This window comes from Hemitrygon akajei, unplaced genomic scaffold (genome assembly GCF_048418815.1).
Source record: "Hemitrygon akajei unplaced genomic scaffold, sHemAka1.3 Scf000168, whole genome shotgun sequence".
Lineage (NCBI taxonomy): Eukaryota > Metazoa > Chordata > Chondrichthyes > Myliobatiformes > Dasyatidae > Hemitrygon > Hemitrygon akajei.
The window spans coordinates 83,183-105,973 of NW_027332054.1; the positions used below are offsets into that span (position 1 = coordinate 83,183).

General features: G+C 43.5%; 1 protein-coding gene across 1 annotated transcript in view; it reads left to right on the forward strand.

Annotated features, from left to right (window-relative positions):
• LOC140724163 (NACHT, LRR and PYD domains-containing protein 3-like) overlaps positions 1 to 22,791 on the forward strand; it is a 47,740-nt gene that overhangs the window by 16,530 nt on the left and 8,419 nt on the right. The window contains exons 2-7 of the mRNA XM_073038647.1: positions 3,079 to 3,262; positions 9,010 to 9,104; positions 12,045 to 12,314; positions 12,869 to 13,035; positions 16,560 to 16,731; positions 16,827 to 16,892. Coding sequence (XP_072894748.1) covers positions 3,079 to 3,262; positions 9,010 to 9,104; positions 12,045 to 12,314; positions 12,869 to 13,035; positions 16,560 to 16,731; positions 16,827 to 16,892 — 954 coding nt within the window. The remainder of the gene's footprint in view (positions 1 to 3,078; positions 3,263 to 9,009; positions 9,105 to 12,044; positions 12,315 to 12,868; positions 13,036 to 16,559; positions 16,732 to 16,826; positions 16,893 to 22,791) is intronic.

The window sequence follows — 22,791 nt, forward strand, 5'->3', positions numbered from 1 at the left end:
TGTGAAATATGAGCAGGATGTTGGGAGAATGCAGGGTGACTTGGACAGGTTTGGTGAGTGGGCAGATGTATGGCAGATGCAGGTTAATGTGGATAAATGTGAGGCTATCCATTTTGGTGGCAAGAACAGGAAGGCAGATTGCTATCTGAATGGTGTCAAGTTAGGAAAAGGGGAAGTACAACAAGATCTAGGCGTCCTTCTTCATCAGAATGCCAATGAAAGTAAGCATGCAGGTACAGCAGGCAGTCAAGAAAGCTAATGGCATGTTAGCCTTCATAACAAGGAGAGTTGAGTATAGGAGTAAAGAGGTCATTATGCAGTTGTATAGGGCCCTGGTGAGACCACACCTGGAGTATTCTGTTAATTTTTGGTCTCCAAATTTGAGGAAGGACATTCTTGCTATTGAGGTAGTGCAGCGTAGGTTCACGAGGTTGACTACCGGGATGGCGGGACTGTCATATGTTGAAAGAATGGAGCGACTGGACTTGAAAACACTGGAAATTAGAAGGATGAGAGGGGATCTGATTGAAACATATAAGATTATTAAGGGATTGGACATGCTAGAGGCAGGAAACATGTTTCTGATGTTGGGGGAGTCCAGAACCAGAGGCCACAGTTTAAGAATAAGGGGAAGGCCCTTTCGAACAGAGTTGAGGAAAAACTTTTTCACCCAGAGAGTTGTGGATCTATGGAATGCTCTGCCTCAGAAGGCAGCGGAGGCCAATTCTCTGGATGCTTTCAAGAAAGAGTTAGATAGAGCTCTTAAAGTTAGCGGAGTCAAGGGATATGGGGAGAAGGCAGGAACGGGGTACTGATTGTGGATGATCAGCCATGATCACATTGAATGGAGGTGCCCGCTCGAAGGGCCAAATAGCCTACTCCTGCACTTATTTTCTATTGTCTATAGCTTCAGCAAAATCTCTGTAGTTAGACATGACCTACCATTCACAAAGCCATAATCAGTGCATGTTTATCAAAATAATTGTACATCCAGTCCTTTAGAATACCTTCCAATAACTTTCTGAATACTAATGACAGGCTCATCAGGTTATAATTTCGTGGTTTATGTTTAAATAGAAGAACAAGTTTGCCTATCCTTCAATCCTCTGGTAACACTCCTGTCTCTATGGATGTTGTAAATATCTGCCGGGGCGCTGGCAATTTATCCACTTACCTCCTGAAGGGTTCAATAGAGCGCGTTGTCAGGCTGTGGGGATTGATTTTCCACAGGGTAGCAAGCATCTCCTCCTTTGTAATCTGTCCTGTTGATGGCTCCAGAGACGGTGCACGAGAGGTTCACTAAGATATTGCTTGGGTTAGATCTATAACTAGAGGCTGGACAAACTTTGGTTGTTTTCTATGGAGCGGTGCAGGCTGGGCTGAGAGTTGCAGGAAGTTTATAAGATTATGTGAGGCACATGGGTCGCTGGACTGTGCTACCTGGGCCATTGTTAGAGGCAGATACATCGGGGTCTTTTAAGAGACGTTTCGGTCTGAGGAAAAAGGAAGGATATGGACATTCTACAGGCAGAAGGGATTAGTTTGGCTATTTGATTGGTAACTTAATGGTGGAGCAAAACATTGTGGGCTGAAAGGCCTGTTCCTGTGCTGTACAGTTCTATTTTCTGTGTCTCTTGTCACGAAGTTTCGGAGTAACGGAGGCAAATGGGGTGCGTGCGAACAACACACCAGCTGGAGCCCAATATGCGAAATGTGAGATCATCCGCTTCTGTACAAGAAACAGAAATACTAGGTGTGTCTACTTGGTGGAGGACTGGGGTGCGGTGGGTAGAGAGTAAAGTCAAATGTACATTGTCTTTATGGTAAGAGTTATTGGCTATACGACTGAAATTACTGTATGAATTATTTTTGCTTCAGTGGAGTCATAAAAAAGTGCAGCTCAGAACATGGCGTTCGACCCATCTAGTCTGTGTCCAAACGTTTGACCTGCCTACTTCCACCGACCTGCGCCAGGTCCATAGCCCTACTTACCCCTACCGTCCATTTACTAACCCAAACTTCTCGTGAAAGTGGAAATTGCGCTCGCGTGCGTAAGTTGCACTGGCATGTCTTTGCACACTCTCGCGACGCTGGGAGTGAAGGAGATTCCCTCATCTTCCCCTTAAACTTTTCAATCTTATCACGTAACCTCTAGTTGTTGTCCCACCAAGCCTCAATGGAAAAAGCTTGCTTGCATTTACCCAAGTAATACCCCGCATCATTTTGAATACCTCTATCAAATCTCCTCTCAATCTTCCACGTTCCAAGGAATATGAAAGTCCTAACGAATTCGGTCCTTCCTTATAACTCAGGTCGTCCCGGCAGCATTCCTGTGAATCTTCTCGGTACTCTTTTATAGAAGTGATGTCAATGAAAGCTGCATATTTACAGATGGGCTGTGAATTGTCTGCTCGACTGGGATGGGGATGGGATCCGTAACTCTGTGACCCGTGAGTGGGGAATGGGGAGAATTGTAGGCAATAAAAGTATGAAAGAATGGGAAAATACGGAAGGAAGGGTCGGAGGCCTGTGAGCGGCGAGGAGCAGAGTCACCGGTTTACGTGGGAGACCCTCCACCTGTCACGTGATTCAGTTACGAACTCCCAATTTACCGCAGATCTGTAGCATCTGCGGGACAATGCTCCACGTACAAGTGCTAGTTCATCATTCGTCCGCTCAGACAAGACTGTGAGATCCAGATCTCACGTTCTCTCGATATGGGTGGGAGTTTCTTTTTACCCAATTCACCTGTTATAACCTGCCAAAGTGTAGCCAATGTGTCCCGATATGTAACCGCAATTAATGGAGAATTAAGCCTTTTCCATTTATCTGGTCTTCTCAAAAACGATTGCACTTCGGTTAAACCTGCCTAGTTTGTTTTTTATTGTTTAGTTTTATTTTGCACTACAGTGAATGAACCTACATAATGTATATAGTTATTGTAATTCATTGTGTTTTTTTTCTGTTTATTATTGTACCGCAGCCGTGAAGGCAACAAATTTTATTACGCCTGTCGGTGATGTTAAACCTGACTGAAATTGACCAACCCATCGATCACGTGATCATATTTTACCGCAGATCTGCAGCATCCCCCGGTTTATTCCCGCGGCCCCGCCCCCGCTGTATCGACGAGGCAATTGTACTGCGCATGCTCAGCCTCCGGATGGGCGGTATTTTCTTTCCGTTCTGTGCAGAAGCGGATCGTCGGCGGGAGCCGGGAGACGGATATCTGCCTGCGCGCAAAGATATCAAGTTCCCTCCGGTGAGTATTGAATCCGGTCCCGAATGCGGAGTTCTGATGTCGGGCAGAGAGTCTCGCTGACTTACCCGAACAGGCTGCCTCGCCTCGCTGCCTTCGCACCGAACCGCCTGAGATAGCCGCCTCTCAGCTCCTGGTGTTCTGGTCCGAGGAGCGGGAGGAGCTGCTGATGCCGCGAATACACCCACCCGTTCAGTTGTACCCAGGGGATTTTACCTCCATCACCTGGTCCTTAAGATTTGAAATTATTGGCTTAAAATCTTCACTTGGATCGATGCCTGGGGTCGATAATTGTTTTACATAATTCCAGTACACCGGAAGCGGCAATTCGGCCTGTTGTTTTCTTGCAGACTCGAGGGTTAAACAGAGTAATCGCACCCTCGGGAGACTCCTCCACGTGTATAGGTAGTTTCACCTTTCCTCCGTTCACACAGGACAGTGAGATCCAGATCTCTCACGTCCTCACGCTGTGGATGGACAATTGTTCGCTTGACTCCATTACACTGTTACGACTTGTCGAAGTGCAGGCAATGTTTCCGAGTTAATGCGAGAATTAAGCCTTTTCCATTTATCACGAATCCTCGCTTATTTGTGCAACTCAGCGACGTCTCCCTCCAGAAGTTTCAAAGCAGAAGTTCAGTCTGCCTAATAATTCCAACACAATTAAAGAGGGGTATCGTTTATTATCGCCATAAACCGAGGTTTAGTGAAAATCCTGTCTTCAGTACCATCCATGAATATCAATACATTACAACAGTACGTTGAGGTGAAAATGTGGTGCAGGTAGACATATGATGCAATGTACATTGTGAGGTCAGAGGTCCATCTCAGCACACTGGAGAGCATGCAACTTGGTTCATTCTGCTCATTCCGTGTTATTTTCATCAACCTCTGTCCAGTCTGTATCCCATCTCCTCAATGCTATCTATCAGCAATGCTTCTTCTAACATTTCTCTTTTTTGTGTGGTATTGTCTTGCACCTTTCAGCTCATTGAGTTATCGAGGAATCGTTTTAGTGAGCTGGAACTACCAGAGATTTAATTGAATACAACACAAGGCAGATTAAATCCAGCCATTACAATTTTAGTTTCACTGTTACAAAATGGTTGCAGTGTTAATCTTTGTTCTGATGAAACTCATAGCACGTGATGTTGAACCTGTTATTTCCGTTGTTCGGTTATGTTCAGTGAGCCACTTCCTCCGTTTCCAGGGTAACTGGAAGTTAGCTCTGGAAGTCAGAGCTGCAGCAAGTGTTGCACATTTTATCGCTCTGTGGTCACCGCCTCTCGGAGTAGAGACAGTGGCCTCGGGAACAAATGTAACAGAATGATAGTGGGAGGAAAGGATGCTGTGAGCATTGACTGTGTGGGATGTTCCACCAGGGTCAGAATGAACTCTGAACTAACAAATTGATGTTGGTGGGAATGGCATTTACAAATTTTCGGATGTTCCAGACATTCTGCAATCATTTACTGTCTGTGCATTAACATGAAAAAGGGGAAAACTGCTGTTGCAGGATATTTAAAGTAAAAAGAGAAAATTCTGGAATCATCAGCAGATCGGTAACATCTTGGACAGTCTCAGTTCCGGAACTGGGTCTTCCACCATTTCTCCTTTCAGAGATGTAGTCTGATGTACTGAGATCCCAGCATTTTCTACTTTATAATTTTACACTGTGGGAAGCATGGCAGCCAGTGATCCCACAACAGTGATCAAATATGATCAGTTTAGCTGCTGAAGACTAGCTGAACTGTATCCGCATCCTCTCACAATATACGGACTGATGAGTCCCGGCCAAGGCAGAGGGTCATTAGGTTTGCCTTAGTTTGTGAATCGGAAATGGCAGGAATTCCACAACCCACGACTAATACGTCCCAGGGGACTCAGTGTGTGTGTGTTATAATATTGCGATGGAGTCTCTGAGAATATAGAACTGGCAGGAAACGGGCTACAGTGCAGATTGGTAATCCTACAAACACCAAAGCGTCCCAGGGGAGTCTGTGTGTGGGTTATAATATTAGGAAGACGTCTCTAAGAATATGGAACTGGCACTATATGGGCTTCAGTCCAGGTTGGTAATTCTGCAGTGAGGCGTCGGGTTGTGGAGAAACACTGTCCACACCGCGTAATTCTACTTGCAGTATTTCACGGTTATTGAGATTGTACCTCAAAGTAGAACAGAACTGCACAAAATTCTAAAAATTTGGATTCTCTGTGTCTTTTACAACTGTAGCATTCACTCCCAAATCCGCTTCTCAATACCTTAATTTATTAAGGCCAATAGGCCCAAACCGCACGTTACAACCCTTTCTAACTCTGGTGCCACCTTCACGGGAATATGGATCTGTGTTCCTATGTCAGTTTGTTTTGACACACATCACAGACCCTTACCAATCATTGCCAATATTTTTTTTTACTGCGAAATTGCTTCACGTCACTCTGGTCTGCATTAAATTCGCTCTTCAAATTGTCAAGACAATTTCTCAGCTATTTGTAATTTTCGTAGATTTTCACACGTTCTACTGCACCCGCAAATTTTCAAATTTAGTATAATATGCAAAGATGGTGTTCCAGTTTCACCACCTTTTCATGTATAATCTAAATTGTTAATATCATAAACAATAAAACACTAAACCCTTTTCTCCGCAGCGCACCGCGAGTCACAAACACCCAGTCAGAGAGACAAACATCTACAACCACTCACTGCCTTCGCCCATTGATTCATCCTGAAAGTTAAGCACCAGCTGAAGATAAACAAAAATCCAACATGTGTGTAACGAATAAAATACTCCTGCACTGAGCTTGCACTGCTTCATTTTCAATTCTATATTAAAACATTTTTTTTTTGCTTTCGCACTACGGGAAATATGGCAGCTAATTGCGCTGCTCCAGATCCCACTCAATAGTAAGATAATGATCACGTGTTCTCAATTTAACTGCTGGAGACGCGTTGAAATATATTCCCACCCTCTGGTGACCCACAGCCCGGCATCCCACCCAGTCAAATAATTATCAGTTTCCAGGTCTGTCCTGGGTATACGGGATTCTCAGATTTAGAACTGGGAATAGCCGAGACACTGCGGCACATTACCGATTGTAAGGAGTCCTGGGAGATTTGGAGCTCGGTTTATAGTTCTGAAAAGTTCCCGCATGGGAGGCTCATCTAGAAAATTGGGCACAAGGATTCCGAGTTGGCTTGTCCTTAGAAGACAGGGAGTACTGGTCCAAGGTGTATATGTTAGCTGGAGGTCTGTAATTAGTCGGGCTCCGTAGGCTGCAAGCCCCAGAAGAGTCCATTGGTCACGAATGACGGGAAAGCAGTAGATTATGTTTTCATTTTGTTCAATTGCAAGATGCAAAAGCGTTTTCATTGCGATACATTCATCTTTTCTATTACCATCTCTGCCACACAAAAAATAGGTTATTTTTGGAATTCACAAGTTGAAAGTGAGGCTACACCTGATTCAGAACTTGCCTGTGTCAGAGATCAGGTGTAGGGATGATATTGGGCACAGTGTAAGTGCATTTTATCGCAAATTGAACTAATCTATACCAGCAAACACGAGGAAATCTGCAGATGCTGGAAATTCAAACAACACATACAAAATGTAAAATGCTGGAAATTCAAACAACACACATCAGATCCTGACGAAGGGTCCCGGCCCGAAACGTCGACAGTGCTTCTCCCTCTAGATGCTACCTGGCCTGCTGTGTTCCACCAGCATTTTGTGTGTGCTGTTTGATCTATACCAGGGTGTGTTTTCTCACGGTCAAAATCGATACTGACCGACTTGATCTGTTGGGACAGGAATTGTCTCCGCAACCCAAATAAAGGATACAAACAAGGGAGAATTTGCGGATGTTGGAAATACAAGCTACACACGTAAAATGCTGGAGGAATTCAGCAGGCGAGGATTCATCTATGAGAAAAAATACAGTCGACTTTTCGGGCCGCGAACATTCGGCAGGATGAGAGAGAAAAAGGGGATGAGAATTAGATTTAAAAGATGTCGGAGGGAAGAGAGAACCACAGCGTGACAGGTGACAGGCGATGGGGTGGTGAGTAAATAGTTCGGAAGCTTATTGTCCGGTTTTATGGTGTTTCCTTCAGTCAAGTTATTCACTTTGTACTTTCGATTGCAAGCACATAAATTCTAATTTTACCAGCATTAGCATTTGGAATTCCTGACAATACCCTATAAAATCTGATTAGTATGATGCCATAAACAAAAATTCAGTATTAGGAGTCACCGTGGCATTGTCTAAAATTGTAAATGAAGTTAGGACAGTGGATGTTGAACTTCGAGCTTTAGCAAAGCCTTTGGCGAGGTGCCAGGCGGCAGCTTGGTGTGAAAGAGTGGGTCCGATTCAGTCCAGGGAGACAGACTTACTTGGATTCAAAATTAACTTGAAGGTGGGAAGCAAAGAGTGGTAAGTTTTTGGAACTTCGACATTCGCTGCTTTATAACATTGATTTTGATACGACTGCACAACGAATGGCCAGTAGGCTTGCAGTTTACAATTAATTCAGAGTTACTGCGCGGAATGAAGATAATCGTACATTATAACGGATCTTGAACAGTTCGGGAAATGGGCAGTGGAGCAGTATATAGATTGCAATACAAATACCTACTGGATGTTTTGGAAATAAAGCTATCATCGGAGATGATATGTGTGGTGGGGCATTAGGTAATGGAACAGAGGTCGCAGCAGTACAGGGTGGGGAGTTCACTGGCCTTCATCGGTCAGGATATTGAGTACAGAGGGCAGGACATCCTTTGCCGTTGCATTTGGTGAGGCGGTGCTTGGAGTACCTCCTGTAGATGACATCGTTCTGTTATAGAAAAGGAGTGGCTGAACTGGGAAGAGTGTAGAAAAAAAATTATATTGATGTTGCCAAAACTAAATGCCTGAGTTACAATGAAAGGATGTTCAGGCTACATTCTTTACTCTTTGGAATGAAGGAGAATGAGCAGCGTCTTTATAGAAATATTTAAAATTATGAGAGTCTGAGATAAGGTCACTGTTTATTATTTATTGTAATGTTGTTCTGTGCACTTTATGCAGTCCAGTGCAGGTCTGTAATCTAGTATAGCTTTCTCTGTGTTTTTTGTTTTGATTACGTAGTTCAATCTAGTTTTTTGGACTGTGTCATGTAAACCACGGTCCTGTAAAACGTTATCTCATTTTTACTATGCACTGTACCAGCAGTTATGGTCGAAATGACAATAAAAGTTGACTTGACTTCACCTGACTTGTTAACAGTCTTTTCCCGACGTCACTGGTGATGGAAACTAGGGAAGCAGTTTGGATGTGAGGGAAAAATTTCAAACGGAGATCAGCAGCGTTTTCATGCAGAGGTTGGTGATTATGTGGACTGAACTGCCAGAGTGGATGAGGCAGGTACAATAGTATCATGAAAAGAGAAGATGGGATGGATAGATGATGTGAAGGAGTCTGGAGAGATATGGGCCCATCGCAGGATATTGGACCATCTTGGTGTTCACAGTAGTTTGCATGATCTTGTTGCACTGAACGGTCTCTATCCCTGGTCTATTACTGTGTGACTCCATCAGGAGGATCACAGGATATCATGTGCAAACATACAGATATGATGTGAAAGTTAATGTTAACTGGGGATGCTTGGTCGTTTGGTCCACTGCTGCTCTGATATAAGAGATGGAGATACTGTCATATTTGCAAATGAATCATACTCTGTCGAACTCACTGTTTGTATCTTTGTAATACAGATCATCTCCAGCAGGTGGAAGTTCCGTGCACCGGGGCCTAAGTGTTCAAGAAGACGACAATCAACAACCATCAGTCACAGTCAGAATGGACAGAGGTATGGTCACGGGGATATTTATTATTAAAATCCTTCTATGTTGGTGCCTAATAGTTCAGATGGAGAAAAACACACTGGGCAGAGAAAAAAATGCCACCAAACAGGATAACTGACCCCACGGGTAAAGAGGCCTTGATTAACGGATCGATCCAACAATTACAGCGCAGGGACCTGACGCCGGTAATGGTGGAATCACTCCGCTCACCATGCAAAGCTTCACTTGAATGAAAGGAACAGGAGGTTCAAATTCACGTGGTTGTGAAACACAGACATGAATGTGACGGCGGTCGTATGAGTGATGTAACAGTTCAGGGAAAAGTCAGGGTCTGTTTCACCTCTATACAGTTCCTGAGGTGGAAGTGACCTCAAGCGTTCATTGATAAAAGTTTCTGAGCATTATTATATTTCATAGATTGCGTGATAGCACAGCATTTCATGTTTTGGAAGGGCAACTTCGTAAAAGTAAACCAGGACAGGACATGCATATAATTAGTAGAGCCCGGAAAAGTGTTGTCGAACAGGGGGAACCAGGGTTACAGACGCACGGTGCCCTGAAACTGTTTGCACACGGTACATATGACACGGGAGCGGGTCCATTAAGTTGGGAAGCGTACAGAAAACATTCATGAGGATATCGCCAAAAGTGGAGAGCTTGAGCTCTAAGGAGAGGACGGGAAGGCTGGGAATTTTCTCCCAGCAGCAGAGTCAAACGACCACCTTCCCTGTGCTGAAGCCTCGATCTGTCTGTTACTATCTTGGGAAAGGAACAGTAAAGTTTAGTTCACCTTCGAAATTCCCATCACCGGCGATAGAGGGTATTGGTAGTGTTTGCTGTCTTGGTGGTTGAAACAAGCGTATGAGCAAGTGAAGGCATAATGTGTGCCCGTGGTGACAAACTTCTAAAGCGGCACAGCAGAGAGTATCCTGACAGGTGACATCAGGTCTGGTATGGGAACACCAATGCCCATGAATTGAAAAGCAGACAAGAAGTGTTGGATACAGCTCAGTCCATGAAAGGAAAAGCTTTCTCCACCATTCGGTCCATAAGTTCTCCTCAATGCTGCCATCTGGAAGGAGGTATAGGGACGTTTGGTCTCACACTGTCAGGATCAGGAACAGCTCTAACCATTTATCCAACTGGATCCTGAAACAGTGTGGATAACTTCACTCACCTCAACACTAAACTGAACATTGAACACAACTGACCAGGCATCAACGACCGTTGTTCTCACTTCCGTTATTTATTGATTTATCTGCCTATTCTTCTGTTTGATTAGTTGCTCTATTTGCAAAGTTGTCATTTGAGTACTGATTGCCTGTCAGTCTTTTCCCATAATCTTTCATGGATTTGATTGTGTATCTTTGTTCTATTGTGAATAAGCACATATTGCACGACCATTCGTAATAAGTCTACTTTTAACCCTGACGATGGTAGTGGAGAAATGATTGCAGCTGTCTGCCCTCAATAGTAATGCACGGTGGACTTTAAAACAGAAACGCAGTGGAGGAAAGCAGAGTAAATTTTACAAATCCCTATTATGTTGCAGTGTGAGTGTTTGCACCTGACGATGTAAAAATGAGTAGGATTTGTAATTTGTTGACAAGATGAGAGTGCCTCCTTGAGGAGGATGAAGTAGGTTTTGAGAGTATGGTGCCATAATTCTGGACACTGCAGGTATCAAAATTTTCCCAAGATTTCGCTATTGAGCTGATCTGCTACATGACTTTAAATTCCAAGGAGCTCTGATGAGAAACCTGGTATAATCAGTGACCATCTGTCTCTGCCTCTTGTCGGCATTGTGATTGTGTTCAACTCCGTGTTTCCCGCTGGAATAAAACAGAAATGATAGCATGGAAACGGGCGCTTCGGCCCACCAAATTCATACTGACCTGCTTATCTTTGAGCTTGCTCCATTTCTCTGTTGCTTTGTCCAACTTTCCCTTGTAGCCTACTGCCATCTTCTTCCCAGCACACAGCTTCTCAACATTGAAACTTTATTTGTGTTGCACAGAAATTATACCCATCACCTTCCACGTGAAGAAATGTACTGTCTGTCGCTCGAGTTTTTAGACTCCCTCACCCTGCAAAGTATCTAACCTATATACCTTCCTGTTTATTTTATGTACATGTGTACGGTCACACATCAAGCTGCAATGGTCTATGGCAAACGATCCAAGCCTATCTATATAACACAAAACCCAACATGCCCCGTCCAGTGACAGTCATCATTATCCACTGGACTCTTTCGACCTAAATACATCCTTCGAATAGTTTAGTAACTGGAACTTCACGAAGTTCTCTAAAGTTCTCTAAAACTCTCTAAGCACGATTTGCCAATGACTCTTATAGCAGTTACATGACGATCATCATTCAGGGGACGGAACGGGACCCAGGTGACTGGGCACCATCGATCTCAAGGTAATGGACTGATTGTGACCCAGGGGACTCGACAGTGTGCGCCTCAACGCAGTGGTCAGTGTGTGACCCAGAGATAGTTTATGCCACAGCTGGCGGAGAAAGTGTGACCTAGGGAATGGAATAGGGTATAATACAATATCTGATCTATGTGACGCAGTGGAATGGGGAATTTGTGTCACAGGAGATTTTTGCTTGTGGGAGATAATCCCAGTGATATCTCCCGGTATCACCCGACACTGTTCCATTAAGATACCCTGGTCATCAGTGTTCAACTACTGTGTAGCCAGTGATCAGTATTACGGTGTTTATTTTCTGTTCTTTTTCTGGGAGTGGATGCGCCCAACCACCGGCTTATCGGGATGGTCACCCAGCAGGAAATGTGGTTCATATTCACTAGCACAGTCCCACTTCAAATCTCTTCAGACGCAGTCTCGACTCCTTTATAATCACCCATTGTGAATCCTTGTTCTGATCAGCTGTAAATCATTCTGTTATAATCTGCAATTCATCTTTTTTTTCAGGAAAGTTCTTTAAGTGGGTGCCAAATGCACTCAAGAGACTTTTTCCAGGCAGGGTTTCGAGGGAAGATGATCGGGTTACGGGAAGCAAGGTACCAAGGCAGGCACCAATAGAAAGCGGTCCGGCCGCAGTGAAGGAGGAGCAAAGTCAGCCCAGAGACAGTGACGTCAGAGACACCGATCAGGACCCTGGAACCGGCACAAGTGAGGCGACTGTCTGTCAGCTCGGAAACTCATCAAACATGGAATGGTCAAGTCCCCAAGAAAGAGCGGGTGGGTAAAATATGAGGATGATTTGTTCGCAGAATCCGGTAGCGAGGAGGGAAAATACAAGGCCTTGTTGTGGGGTTTGGTCAGAGGACAGGAGTGAATTGTGTATTTGTGTTACATGTGTTGTAATCGGGCACTTGTTACCCAGTACAGGAAATGTATTACCTGCTCCGATGACTTCCAGTGTGTGCATTAAAAGGAAATGCAGCTGTATGGGTGAAGAGAGCATTTCCAGAGGAGAGATAAAGGAAATGTATTTACCTGGGAGAGAGTCTCTGGGAAGAGCGTATCATTGACAGCCCCAGCATTAGCTGTCCATCCTAAATTGAAGTGGGTGGAGCGCTGGGGTGGGGTGAGCTCGTTTTAGATAATGTAATGATGAGAGCACTGTTGGGTAGGTTTTTAAGGCTCCTGCTGGAGCTTGGGACGAAATATGTGTTTGCAGCTGAATGCAGGTGAACTCTGAGACTGGAGACATGATGAGACATAACGGCTTGAGAGCACTGAGACGAGGGATGCTTGAGTTGTTGTCTACCTTCTCCTTTTTATATTCGTAGAGCCAGAGACTACAATCTCTGACCGCCTGGCGCAGGGGGACGAATATCAACTGTACCAACTGACAAAGTTCTACAGGGACAGACTGGAACAAGCGATTGAAGAAAGGGTTGAAAGACTCAGCAGGATGTTGGAAATGGAGGGACATTTCAGTGCACAAGAAAATGAGGTGAGTGTATCTAGTGTATTGTCACAGAACTGCAGCTTTCTTAGGGAATTGTGAACAAAATTAATCTCCTACATATTTTAGGAGCTCAATTTGGTAATGGAGACACTCATATCTGAATTGTCTCCAGGATATCGGGCTACTGCTGTAAAAGATTGTTCAGGTGGGAAGCACTGGGAAATATAGGCTGAACGTCGGCTTTCCTATTTACACCTGCTGTATTTGTGTGATATAAGAGCAGTGACTGCATGTCTGGGCTGTTGAACAGGGATAAAATCTAAAATGAATTTTTCATCTTATCGGAACAGTCGGTCAAACTCATCTGATGAATATCTCAGATTGTAAACTGGGCCAATTGGCAACACTGCAATTACTGAGGGAGCGAAACTTGTTAAACACACCTGCTCTGGTTTCCAAATGAGATCCTAAACAAATGCCTGGCTGAATGTTCTCGTGTTATAGGAAAGTACAGCATAGAAATAAGCTCTTTGGCCCATCTAGTTCACGCTGGACAATTTAAACAGCCTGCTTTCTTCGGACTGTACAAGGACTGTAGCCCTCTGATTCCCTGCCTTTCATGTATCTATCGAAACCTTTCTCAACAATTGTAATCGAACTTGCTTGCCGTACTTGCACTGTAGGCTTTTTCCACATACTTACAAATCCCACAATAAAGAACATACCCTTCATGTTCTCCTTAAGCTTTTCACTTTTCACTTTAAACGATGACTTATTGTTGTAGTGCCCCCAATCTAAGTGAAGAAAAACTGCAAGTGTTTACCCGATCTCTCCCCTTCATGATTTTGCGTGCCTCTATCAAATCTCCAATCAATCTTCTACGTACCAAGGAATAAAGTCGTAATCTATTCAATCTTTCCTTATAACTCAGATCACGGTGCCACCAAGCAAAGTCCTTGTAAATTGTTTCTGTACTCTTTCAACCATACTTACACCTTTCCTGTCGGTAAGTCATCACAACTGCACACAAAATCCCATACTAGGCGTCACCAACTTCTTACACAACTTCAAGTTGACATCCCAGCTACTGCACACAATATTTTCATTTATGGAGGCTAATGTGCCAAAAACATTCTTATCGATTCTTTATGAGCTGCCACTTTCAATGAATTATGGAGATGTATTCATAATTTCCTTTGTACCATTACACTCTTCGTAGTCCAACCAGTCACTGTGCAAGACCTAGCACAGATGGTTCTCCCGAAGTGCAACACATCGCAAGTTTGCCATTAATTTGCATCTGCCCATTTTCAGAACATATCCCGCTGCAAGCAATGATAGAATTCCTCGCAGTCCACTGCACCCACCCCCAATCAATGTGTCATCCTCAAAGTCGCTCATTCAGGTAACCACATTATTATCCAGTTCGTTGATACAGTTGAGAAACAACAGACCAAGCACCGATCCCTGCGGCACACCACTAGTCAGAGGCCGCCAGTCGGAGATGTAACCATATGCTGCCACTCGCTGGCTTCTAAAATGCCGTGCTAAGGTCCATGAAGACAAGATCCACTGTCTCGTCTTCAGCAGCCTTCCTGATAACTGCCTCGAAATACTGTATGGCGTTGGTTAGACACGAGCTACCACGCAGAAAGATGAAATTTCATGACCGCAGGAATCACGATTCTTTCTTTCCTAAAAGGGCAGAAAACGGAAAAAAGGGGAAATAGAAATCTGCTGACAAGCTGAATATCTAATTACAGAGAGACTGGCGCACACCATTTCAGGTCCCTCTCCATGGACCTCACAAGTAGTGATGGTAAAGTCCTAGATCTGACCTATACAGCCAAAAGTCGCATGAGATAATTATATGTGTTACGCACGCCAGTCACACGGCTCTCAATGAGATTCATTGGCGCTGTCTGTAATATCTCACACTGGCATTATCCAGAGGCCTTTGCTCCGGCAAGAGAAGTAATACGTAAATATAAATAAGACCGAAAGATATATGGGCAGAATTAGGCCACTTGGCCCATCAAGACTGCTACTCCTTTTCATCATGGCTGATCTAATTTTACTCCACCCCAGTCTCCAGCCATCTTTATCATTATTAGCTAGATTATTTACTTATTCCATCTTTACCGACCGAGACGTATCTTACAACCGGTTCTCTCCAGGGTCTTCTGTCTTCCTCTCACGCCGAAGAAAGGACCCAGATCACATTCCAAAGCATCTTTCATCTCTCTCCATAACCATAACTCTGCTTCTACCGAAAGGCCAGTACGTTAGCAGTGAATCCTTTCCCAGGGTGTTACATATTTCTGAAGAAACTTTCTGTTAATCTCCTTTACATTATTAGTTAGCTTACCTTCATATTTCATATTCCTGTCCTTACAGCTTTGTAGTTGTCTTCTGATGGTTTGTAAAAGCTTCGCAGTTCTCTAGTTTTCCTCTGGTTCTCCTTTGCTTTAGAGTTTGCTTTGGCTTCCACGTCAGCTTATCCTCCGTTTAAATTAATTCTTCATCTTTGGGATAATCTATCCTGTGCTTCTGAGGCGATCTCAGAAACTCCAGCCATTCCACCTCTGCTGCCATCCCTTCTGGTTTCCTCTTCCAATTTAACTTTTGTCAGATCCTCTCTCATGCCTTTGTATTTCCATTCATTCCACTGTAAAACCGATGCATCTATCTCTACCGTCTCCCCTTCAATCTGCACGATGAGATCTATCATATTATGATCAATGACACTTCAGGGTTCCTTTAACTTAAACTCCAAAGTCAAATCTGTCCCAATACACAACTTATTTCCGATACAGGGCTCAACCGCATGCTGCTGTCAAAAGCCACCTCGTAGGCATTCTACAAATTTTCTCTATTGGGATACAGCACCAACCTGATTTTCAAAACTACCTGCATAATGAAATACTTCATAATTATTTTAAAACTGATTTTTTATTTGCATGTCATTTCTATCTCCCATTGTAATTTGTAGCTCACATCTTATCTACTGTTCGGACCACAGTACATAATTTCCATCAGGATCGTTTTACCTTTCCCGTTTCATAACTCTACTCACAGGGTTCTACATCATCCTATTCAATGTCACCTCTTTCTAGGATTTGTTTACCAACGGAGTCCAACTTATCGCTCCGCCTAACTAGCTGTTCTTTTGATACAATATTCATCCTTGGATGTATGCACCCAAATATGATCTTCTTTCAGTGATGCCCGCCGTCCAGATTTTTCTCTCTCGGTCTACCCAACCTTCTGTCCTGGTTCTCACATCTTGTTGATGTATTATTGCACATTGACAGTCGAGGAAATTAATCAAGTTGCATCTACTGCTGGGTGTCATTTAATCCTAATTCATACACAATATTGATTTAGAATTTCCTTCAGTTTCTGTTTCCCTGTTAATGACAATCCAGAGATTTACTGAGAGGATGCGGCGTCAGCCCAGTAACTGCGGCTGTTCTAAAGCCACCGGGGCAATGACCACATATTTTGCTCCACATTCCCCATGTTTTTTCTGTCTGCCACGCAATAAAGCCATTGTTTCTATATTATAGAATGTCACTGAACTGACAGAGAAGGGAAAGCGGGCGGAGAGTTCCGCACTCTTCCTCAGTTTGGTGATGGGCAAAGGATGTCGAATCCAGAGGGCGATGTGGGACTCCTTTGTGAAAATGAGGACCGAGTTACCGAAGTTGGACAAAATACTAAAGGAAATACAGAAGTTCGGTATGTTAAATTCACGCACTGAGCACAAAGTCTCATTGAAAGAAAGAGTTTTTCTTATGTTAGCATAGTTCTCATTTTTCTTTTGATTTAACCAGGGCTTGATCCGCAGAAATACATGGACATCACCCAAGGGTTACCTGAGTTACCTCCTCAACTGAGAGGTGAGTGATAAATGCACAGTTCAAACCACATCTCAAAAGTTTGACTGTGCCTTGGCAGAAATTACAACCGTAGAACCATAGAACACTACAGCACAGTACAGGCCCTTCAGCCCTCCATGTTGTGCCGACCCGCATAATCCTTAAAAAAGTACTAAATCCACACTACCCGATAACTCTCCATTTTCTTTCATCCATGTGCTGTCCAAGAGACTATTAAATATCCCTAATATTTTAGACTCCGCCACCATCCCTGGCAAGTCATTCCAGGCACTCACAACCCTCTGTGTAAAAAACTTACCCCTGATGTCTCCCCTAAACTTCCCTCCCTTAATTTTGTTCATATGTCCTCTGCTGTTTGCTATTGGTGCCCTAGGAAACAGTACTGACTATCCACCCTATCTATGCCTGTCATAATCTTGTAGACCTCTACCAAGTCCCCTCTCATTCTTCTACGCTCCAAATAGAAAAGTCCCAGCTCTGCTAACCTTGCGTCATAAGACTTGTTCTCCAAACCAGGCATCATCCTGGTAAATCTCCTCTGCACCCTCTCCATAGCTTCCTAAAACGAGGTGACCAGAATTAAACACAATATTCTAAGATGGTTTCACCAGTGATTTGTAGAGTTGTAACATGACCCCTCTACTCTTGAACTCAGTCCCCCTGTTAATGAAGCCTAGCATCGCATAGGTCTTCTTAACTACCCTAGCAACCTGTGCAACGACCTTGAGGGATGTATGGATTTGAACCCCAAGGTCCCTTTGGTCATCCACACTCTTAAGTAACTGACCATTAATCCTGTACTCAGTCTTCTGGTTTGTTCTTCCAAAATGCATCACCTCACACTTGTCCGGATTGAACTCCATCTGGCAATCCATCTGGAACTCCAATTTGGTAATCAAAATTCGGCATAAATTATTTGCGGGTCTCTGCATACAGTTACAATTCAGAGAATCTCTCGTTGGAGCCAAAATGTTGCAATCTATTTTTCCACTAATCCAGTTGTTCGAGTTCGTGAAGCCATTCCTCCTGATCCAACGCACTGGGAATCCCCACACTCCCAAGGCGGCTCTTGGTAGATTGGATCATCCAATGCAGGTGACTTACCTGACGGTAGACCTTTTAGATTCGAAAACACCATGTCTTCATAATAGCACTCAATTCTGCACCTGATATGCTTGATAATTAGGCATACTGCTGGACTCTTCCATGTTAACACCGACAGAAATTATCTGTTGAGTTTGCCCACATTTTCGTTCGTTCCTGTTACTACATCTCCTTTATCACTTTCCAGGAGACTGATATCCATCGTCTCCTTATTTTACTATTCATATAACTTTTGGTGTTTTCTTTGATATTATTGAACATATCCTTCTATTTCCTGCGCATTTATGTGTACATCTTGGAGCATAGTTAATAGGCCTATCACAGTAGCCTCCAGACAGTATATTCGAGGCACGAGTCTGTGGTTTGAAAAATAACCCCACCCACATTTTCTATGAATTTACCCCTTCTCAACTTATCTAAGTGAACTCTGGTATTAGATATTTCAGTCCTGGGTAAAAACATACTGACTGTCTACTCTAAGTTGGCCGCCATAAACTTTATACTCCTCCATTGTATCTCTCCTCAACGTCCAGAGTAAACAGGATACTTGAATACAGCAGCATCCTGATGAATCAATCCTGCGCCCTCTCCAACCCTTTCAAAGGTCCGATTAAAGGACTGAATGCAAGACTCCAGATGCGGGATAAGAACTTAAGACCCAGTAGCGGGATCAGCCCAAGCGGCTCATCAAAATTGTTCCGCAAATCTTCTAATACCCACTGTCCTGCCCTCTCCCAGTACATTTGAAGCCTTCACCAGTTAGGAACTATCAAACTTCATTTTAAATATAACCAAACGACTTGTTCTTCAGAGGCGCTCTATGAGAATAATTTCACACAAATTCACCTCCTCTTCTCTCATAAAAAGGGACAAGGAGGTGGATCTGTGAAATTCTGCGGCTTTCTCCTTTGGCCCCAGACTCCTCCACTATAGGACACACCCTCTGCATACCCACTCTATATGGGCCTTTAAGATTCGATCGGTTTCAATGAGAACCACTTCATTCCAAACCCCACCATTTCCCAACTCCCACCCTACCTTAGTCTGCTAAACTCCAGCAAAAAAACGCTCTTCATACGATAAGACTTTCATTCCCTGGATAATTTTTGTGAACCTCCGCTCCAATAGCAGTACAGCATTCTTTAAAAAATCTGAACTTGATCCCAGTTTTTTAAATAGTTTACACCTCATTCCTTTTACCAAATTGCATGACTGTACACCTTCCTATGCTGTATTTCACCTGCCACTTCCTTGTCCATTCTCTGAATCGGTCTAATTCCTCCTACAGTCTGAACTACAAACTGGACCGCAAGGGCCTGACATTGAAAGGCGGATTCTCTGCTTGACATGAGTTTTGTACAGCTGCAAAACAACTTCCCAACTGAGATCCTGAACTAATACAGACAAGCACGTGACTTGTCTTCATATCCACTCTATCTGTCTATCCATATCGATACAGGTGCGTGTATGCGTGTGCGCATGCGTACATGCATTAGATCCCACAGTGGATTGCCGTGGAACATCACTGGTCAAGGAACAAGGAATCCTGCCAGAATAAATTATAATTAACATTAGTATCTGTCTTCCACAGAGAAGACAATAATGAATCCAATAAGTCTATTCTACACAGTTCCCAAGCGTGTTATTTTCTGAATGAGACTCCCAGGCTTGACATTCTCAAACGCACTAACAAAATCGCAATAGACAATACCGACGTTGTCGCCTCATAGAAGAACTCGAACAAGTTACCAAGACCCTGCATTCACCCCGCCTGAAACAGTGCTATTTAATCCAAACGCAGATCAAACATTCGCTTTCCACGTACTCTCATGAGTCTAAAAATAGAAAAGTCTGAAAATATGTACACCAGTCTCAAGAGCAGCTTTTATTCTGCATTCCTTACACTAATGAATAGCCACATATTATTTTATAATGGGCTTTTCAATATAATAAATTTATGTTATATATAAAATTATAATATCATGCATCTCGGCAATAAATAACACTCACTAGATAACTGCAATATACCTACAGATTGAGCAGTAAGGATGCTGAAAGGGTATGAAAGGATTTAAAGAACATCTGACAATAGATGCTATAACTGTAAATTAATCTCAGAGGAGAAGCACAAAAATTCATGTTGTTATATTGACTAGGAAAAAAATTGGTTCTATCTCACATTTAAGCTTAATGGGATATGTGTAATGTAGAGATAATACGTGTGAAATTTCGATCCTATCGGCTGAGGCATTGGCGTACTGTAATCACGTTATCAATTAAGACAGAACAAACACCGGCGTCAAAATACACCAAAATATGTTCCAAGGCGACCAACTAAACCCACAATAGTTTTGTCTAACTTTAATCCCGCTCTCTTTACTGAGCAGGACAAAAATAGGGTCTCAAGTTAAAAAATAAATAGATAAGTTACCCCTTGGCAAACGTGCCAGGCATGGCTGATTTGAAATTATACGCTCCTTCTTCAGTAAAGCTGAAAGAATTAATTCCAATAATAGCAGCACCCACAAAATGTTGCAGGAACCCAATAGGCCAGACATCATCTATGGAAGCGAGTAAACAGTTGGCTTTTCGGCCGAGACCCTTCATCAGGACTAGAAAAGAAGTGAGAAAAGTAGGATACGAAGTTGGGAGAACCGGAGGAAGAAGTTGAAGTTGGCAGATGGTAGATGAAAATGGGAAAGGAAGAGATGATGAAGTGAGAAGCTAGGAACTTGTGTTTGTGGACTGGAAAAGGGAAAACCTAATGGGAGAGGGCAGAAGAAAGGGAATAGGGAGGAGCACCAGAGGGATATGATGGACGGGTCATGAGATACGGTGAGATAGGGAAACAGGACTGGGGAATAGTGAAGGAGAGGAGGGAGGCAATTACCGGAAGTTTGAGAAATAAGTATTCATGCCTTCAGGACGAACGCCAGCCGACGTAAACTAAGGTTTTGCTCCTCCACCATAAGGCATGGCTTCAGCGTAGCAGTAGTGGAGGACGGGAATGGGAAGCGGAACTGAAATGGTTGGCTACAGGGAGATCCCGCTTTTTCTAGTGGACGGACTTAGGTGCTTGGGGAAACGGTGCATAAAAGGCCACACCAGGAGCATTGGATACCCCAAAAGACTCGCAGCAAAGGGGCGCCTCACCTGGAAGATCAAGTTGGGACCCAGAATGTTAATGAGAGAGGAGATGCGGCAGTAGGTGTGTCACTTGTTCCATTGTAAGGTTAATTACCGGGAGGTTAATCAGTGAGGAAGGACGAGTGGAACACGAAGTCGCATAGGGCACAATCTCTGCAGAAAGTGGAAACTGGGGGCGGGGCCTTGTGTAGGGAAAAACGTGCTTAGTGGTGGTAACACGTTCGAGACAGCGGATCTTACAGAGAATTATGTGATGGATGTGAAGACTGCTGAGGTGGTAGGTGAGGACAAGAAGACGTCTATCCCTGATGTGGCAGTGTCAGGATGGAGTGAGGCCAGTTGAGCGCGACTTGGTAGAGATGCGGGTTAGGGCCCCGTTAAATGGGAGGAAGGAAAGCCCCTTTCTTTAATGAAGGATCCTCGTGTTCGGCACTGTAAATAGTAGAACTATTTTCCGAAGATACAAACATAAACTTCGGACTAGATAGGTGGAGAATATTAAACATAAGGGAAGGTGCAACTGACCTGTTAGAACATAATACCGAGCTTCAGGATGCAACAAAACCGATTGGTGAATATGAAATATGTAAATATTTGGGATATCAACAAGCAGAGATTGTCGTGTGGCAAAGGGAAATCTTGCGACATAATTTACTTCAACACTGAAGAAAATCTGTCAAAGAGAGTTCAATGGTGAAAATATAACGAATCCAGTAAACACTTCAGCTGTACCCTTATTAACGCATTGTGTTAATAGTGCGGGTCTGAGGTGGCCAGTACTGTCATGTTTGCTGTTGTGTGCTGGGACAGCAGACTGAGGGTAGCAGACATCAACAGAATCAACACGCTCATTCGTAAGGCCAGTGATGTTGTGGGGGTGGAACTGGACTCTCTGACGGTGGTGTCTGAAAAGAGGATTCTGTTTTAGGCACAGGAGTACATTCAGACAGAGACTCATTCCACCGAGATGTAACACTGAGCGTCATAGGAGGTCATTGCTGCCTGTGGCCATCAAACTTTACAACTCCTCCCTCGGAGTGTCAGACACCCTGAGCCAATAGGCTGGTCATGGACTTAATTCCACTTGGCATAATTTAGCTATTATTATTTAATTATTTATGGTTTTATATTGCTATAATTCTACACTATTCTTGGTTGGTGCGACTGTAACGAAACCCAATTTCCCTCGGGATCAATAAAGTATGTCTGTCTGTCTGTCTGTCTGTCTGTCTATGTAGACAGAATATCCATGTCCAAAATCGATCTGGAACATTTCCGAAGTAAGATAAGAACAGAAGTAACACAATTTAGAAACCACCATGCGCACACGTACTAACGTAGATTAACACGGGCTAGGACAGTATGAGGCAGAAGAGGAACCGACAGAAAAACACAGTTAGATAAAAAAAAATTGAGAATCAGAATCCGGTTCAATATCATCAGCATATTTTGTGAAGCACTCCATACAAGTGCGTGCAATTCTGTTAAGAAGTACACATCACTGATCGTAAATGAAAGCACACCCATAAAAGTGAAAAAATTACCTCTATCGAAGTGAGAGTTAATCAATGAATCTCCATGGAAACATTCCCACGATCTGAACATGCGAGTTATCGACTAGGAAGCACTGAAGGCCCGTCTCAGAGTT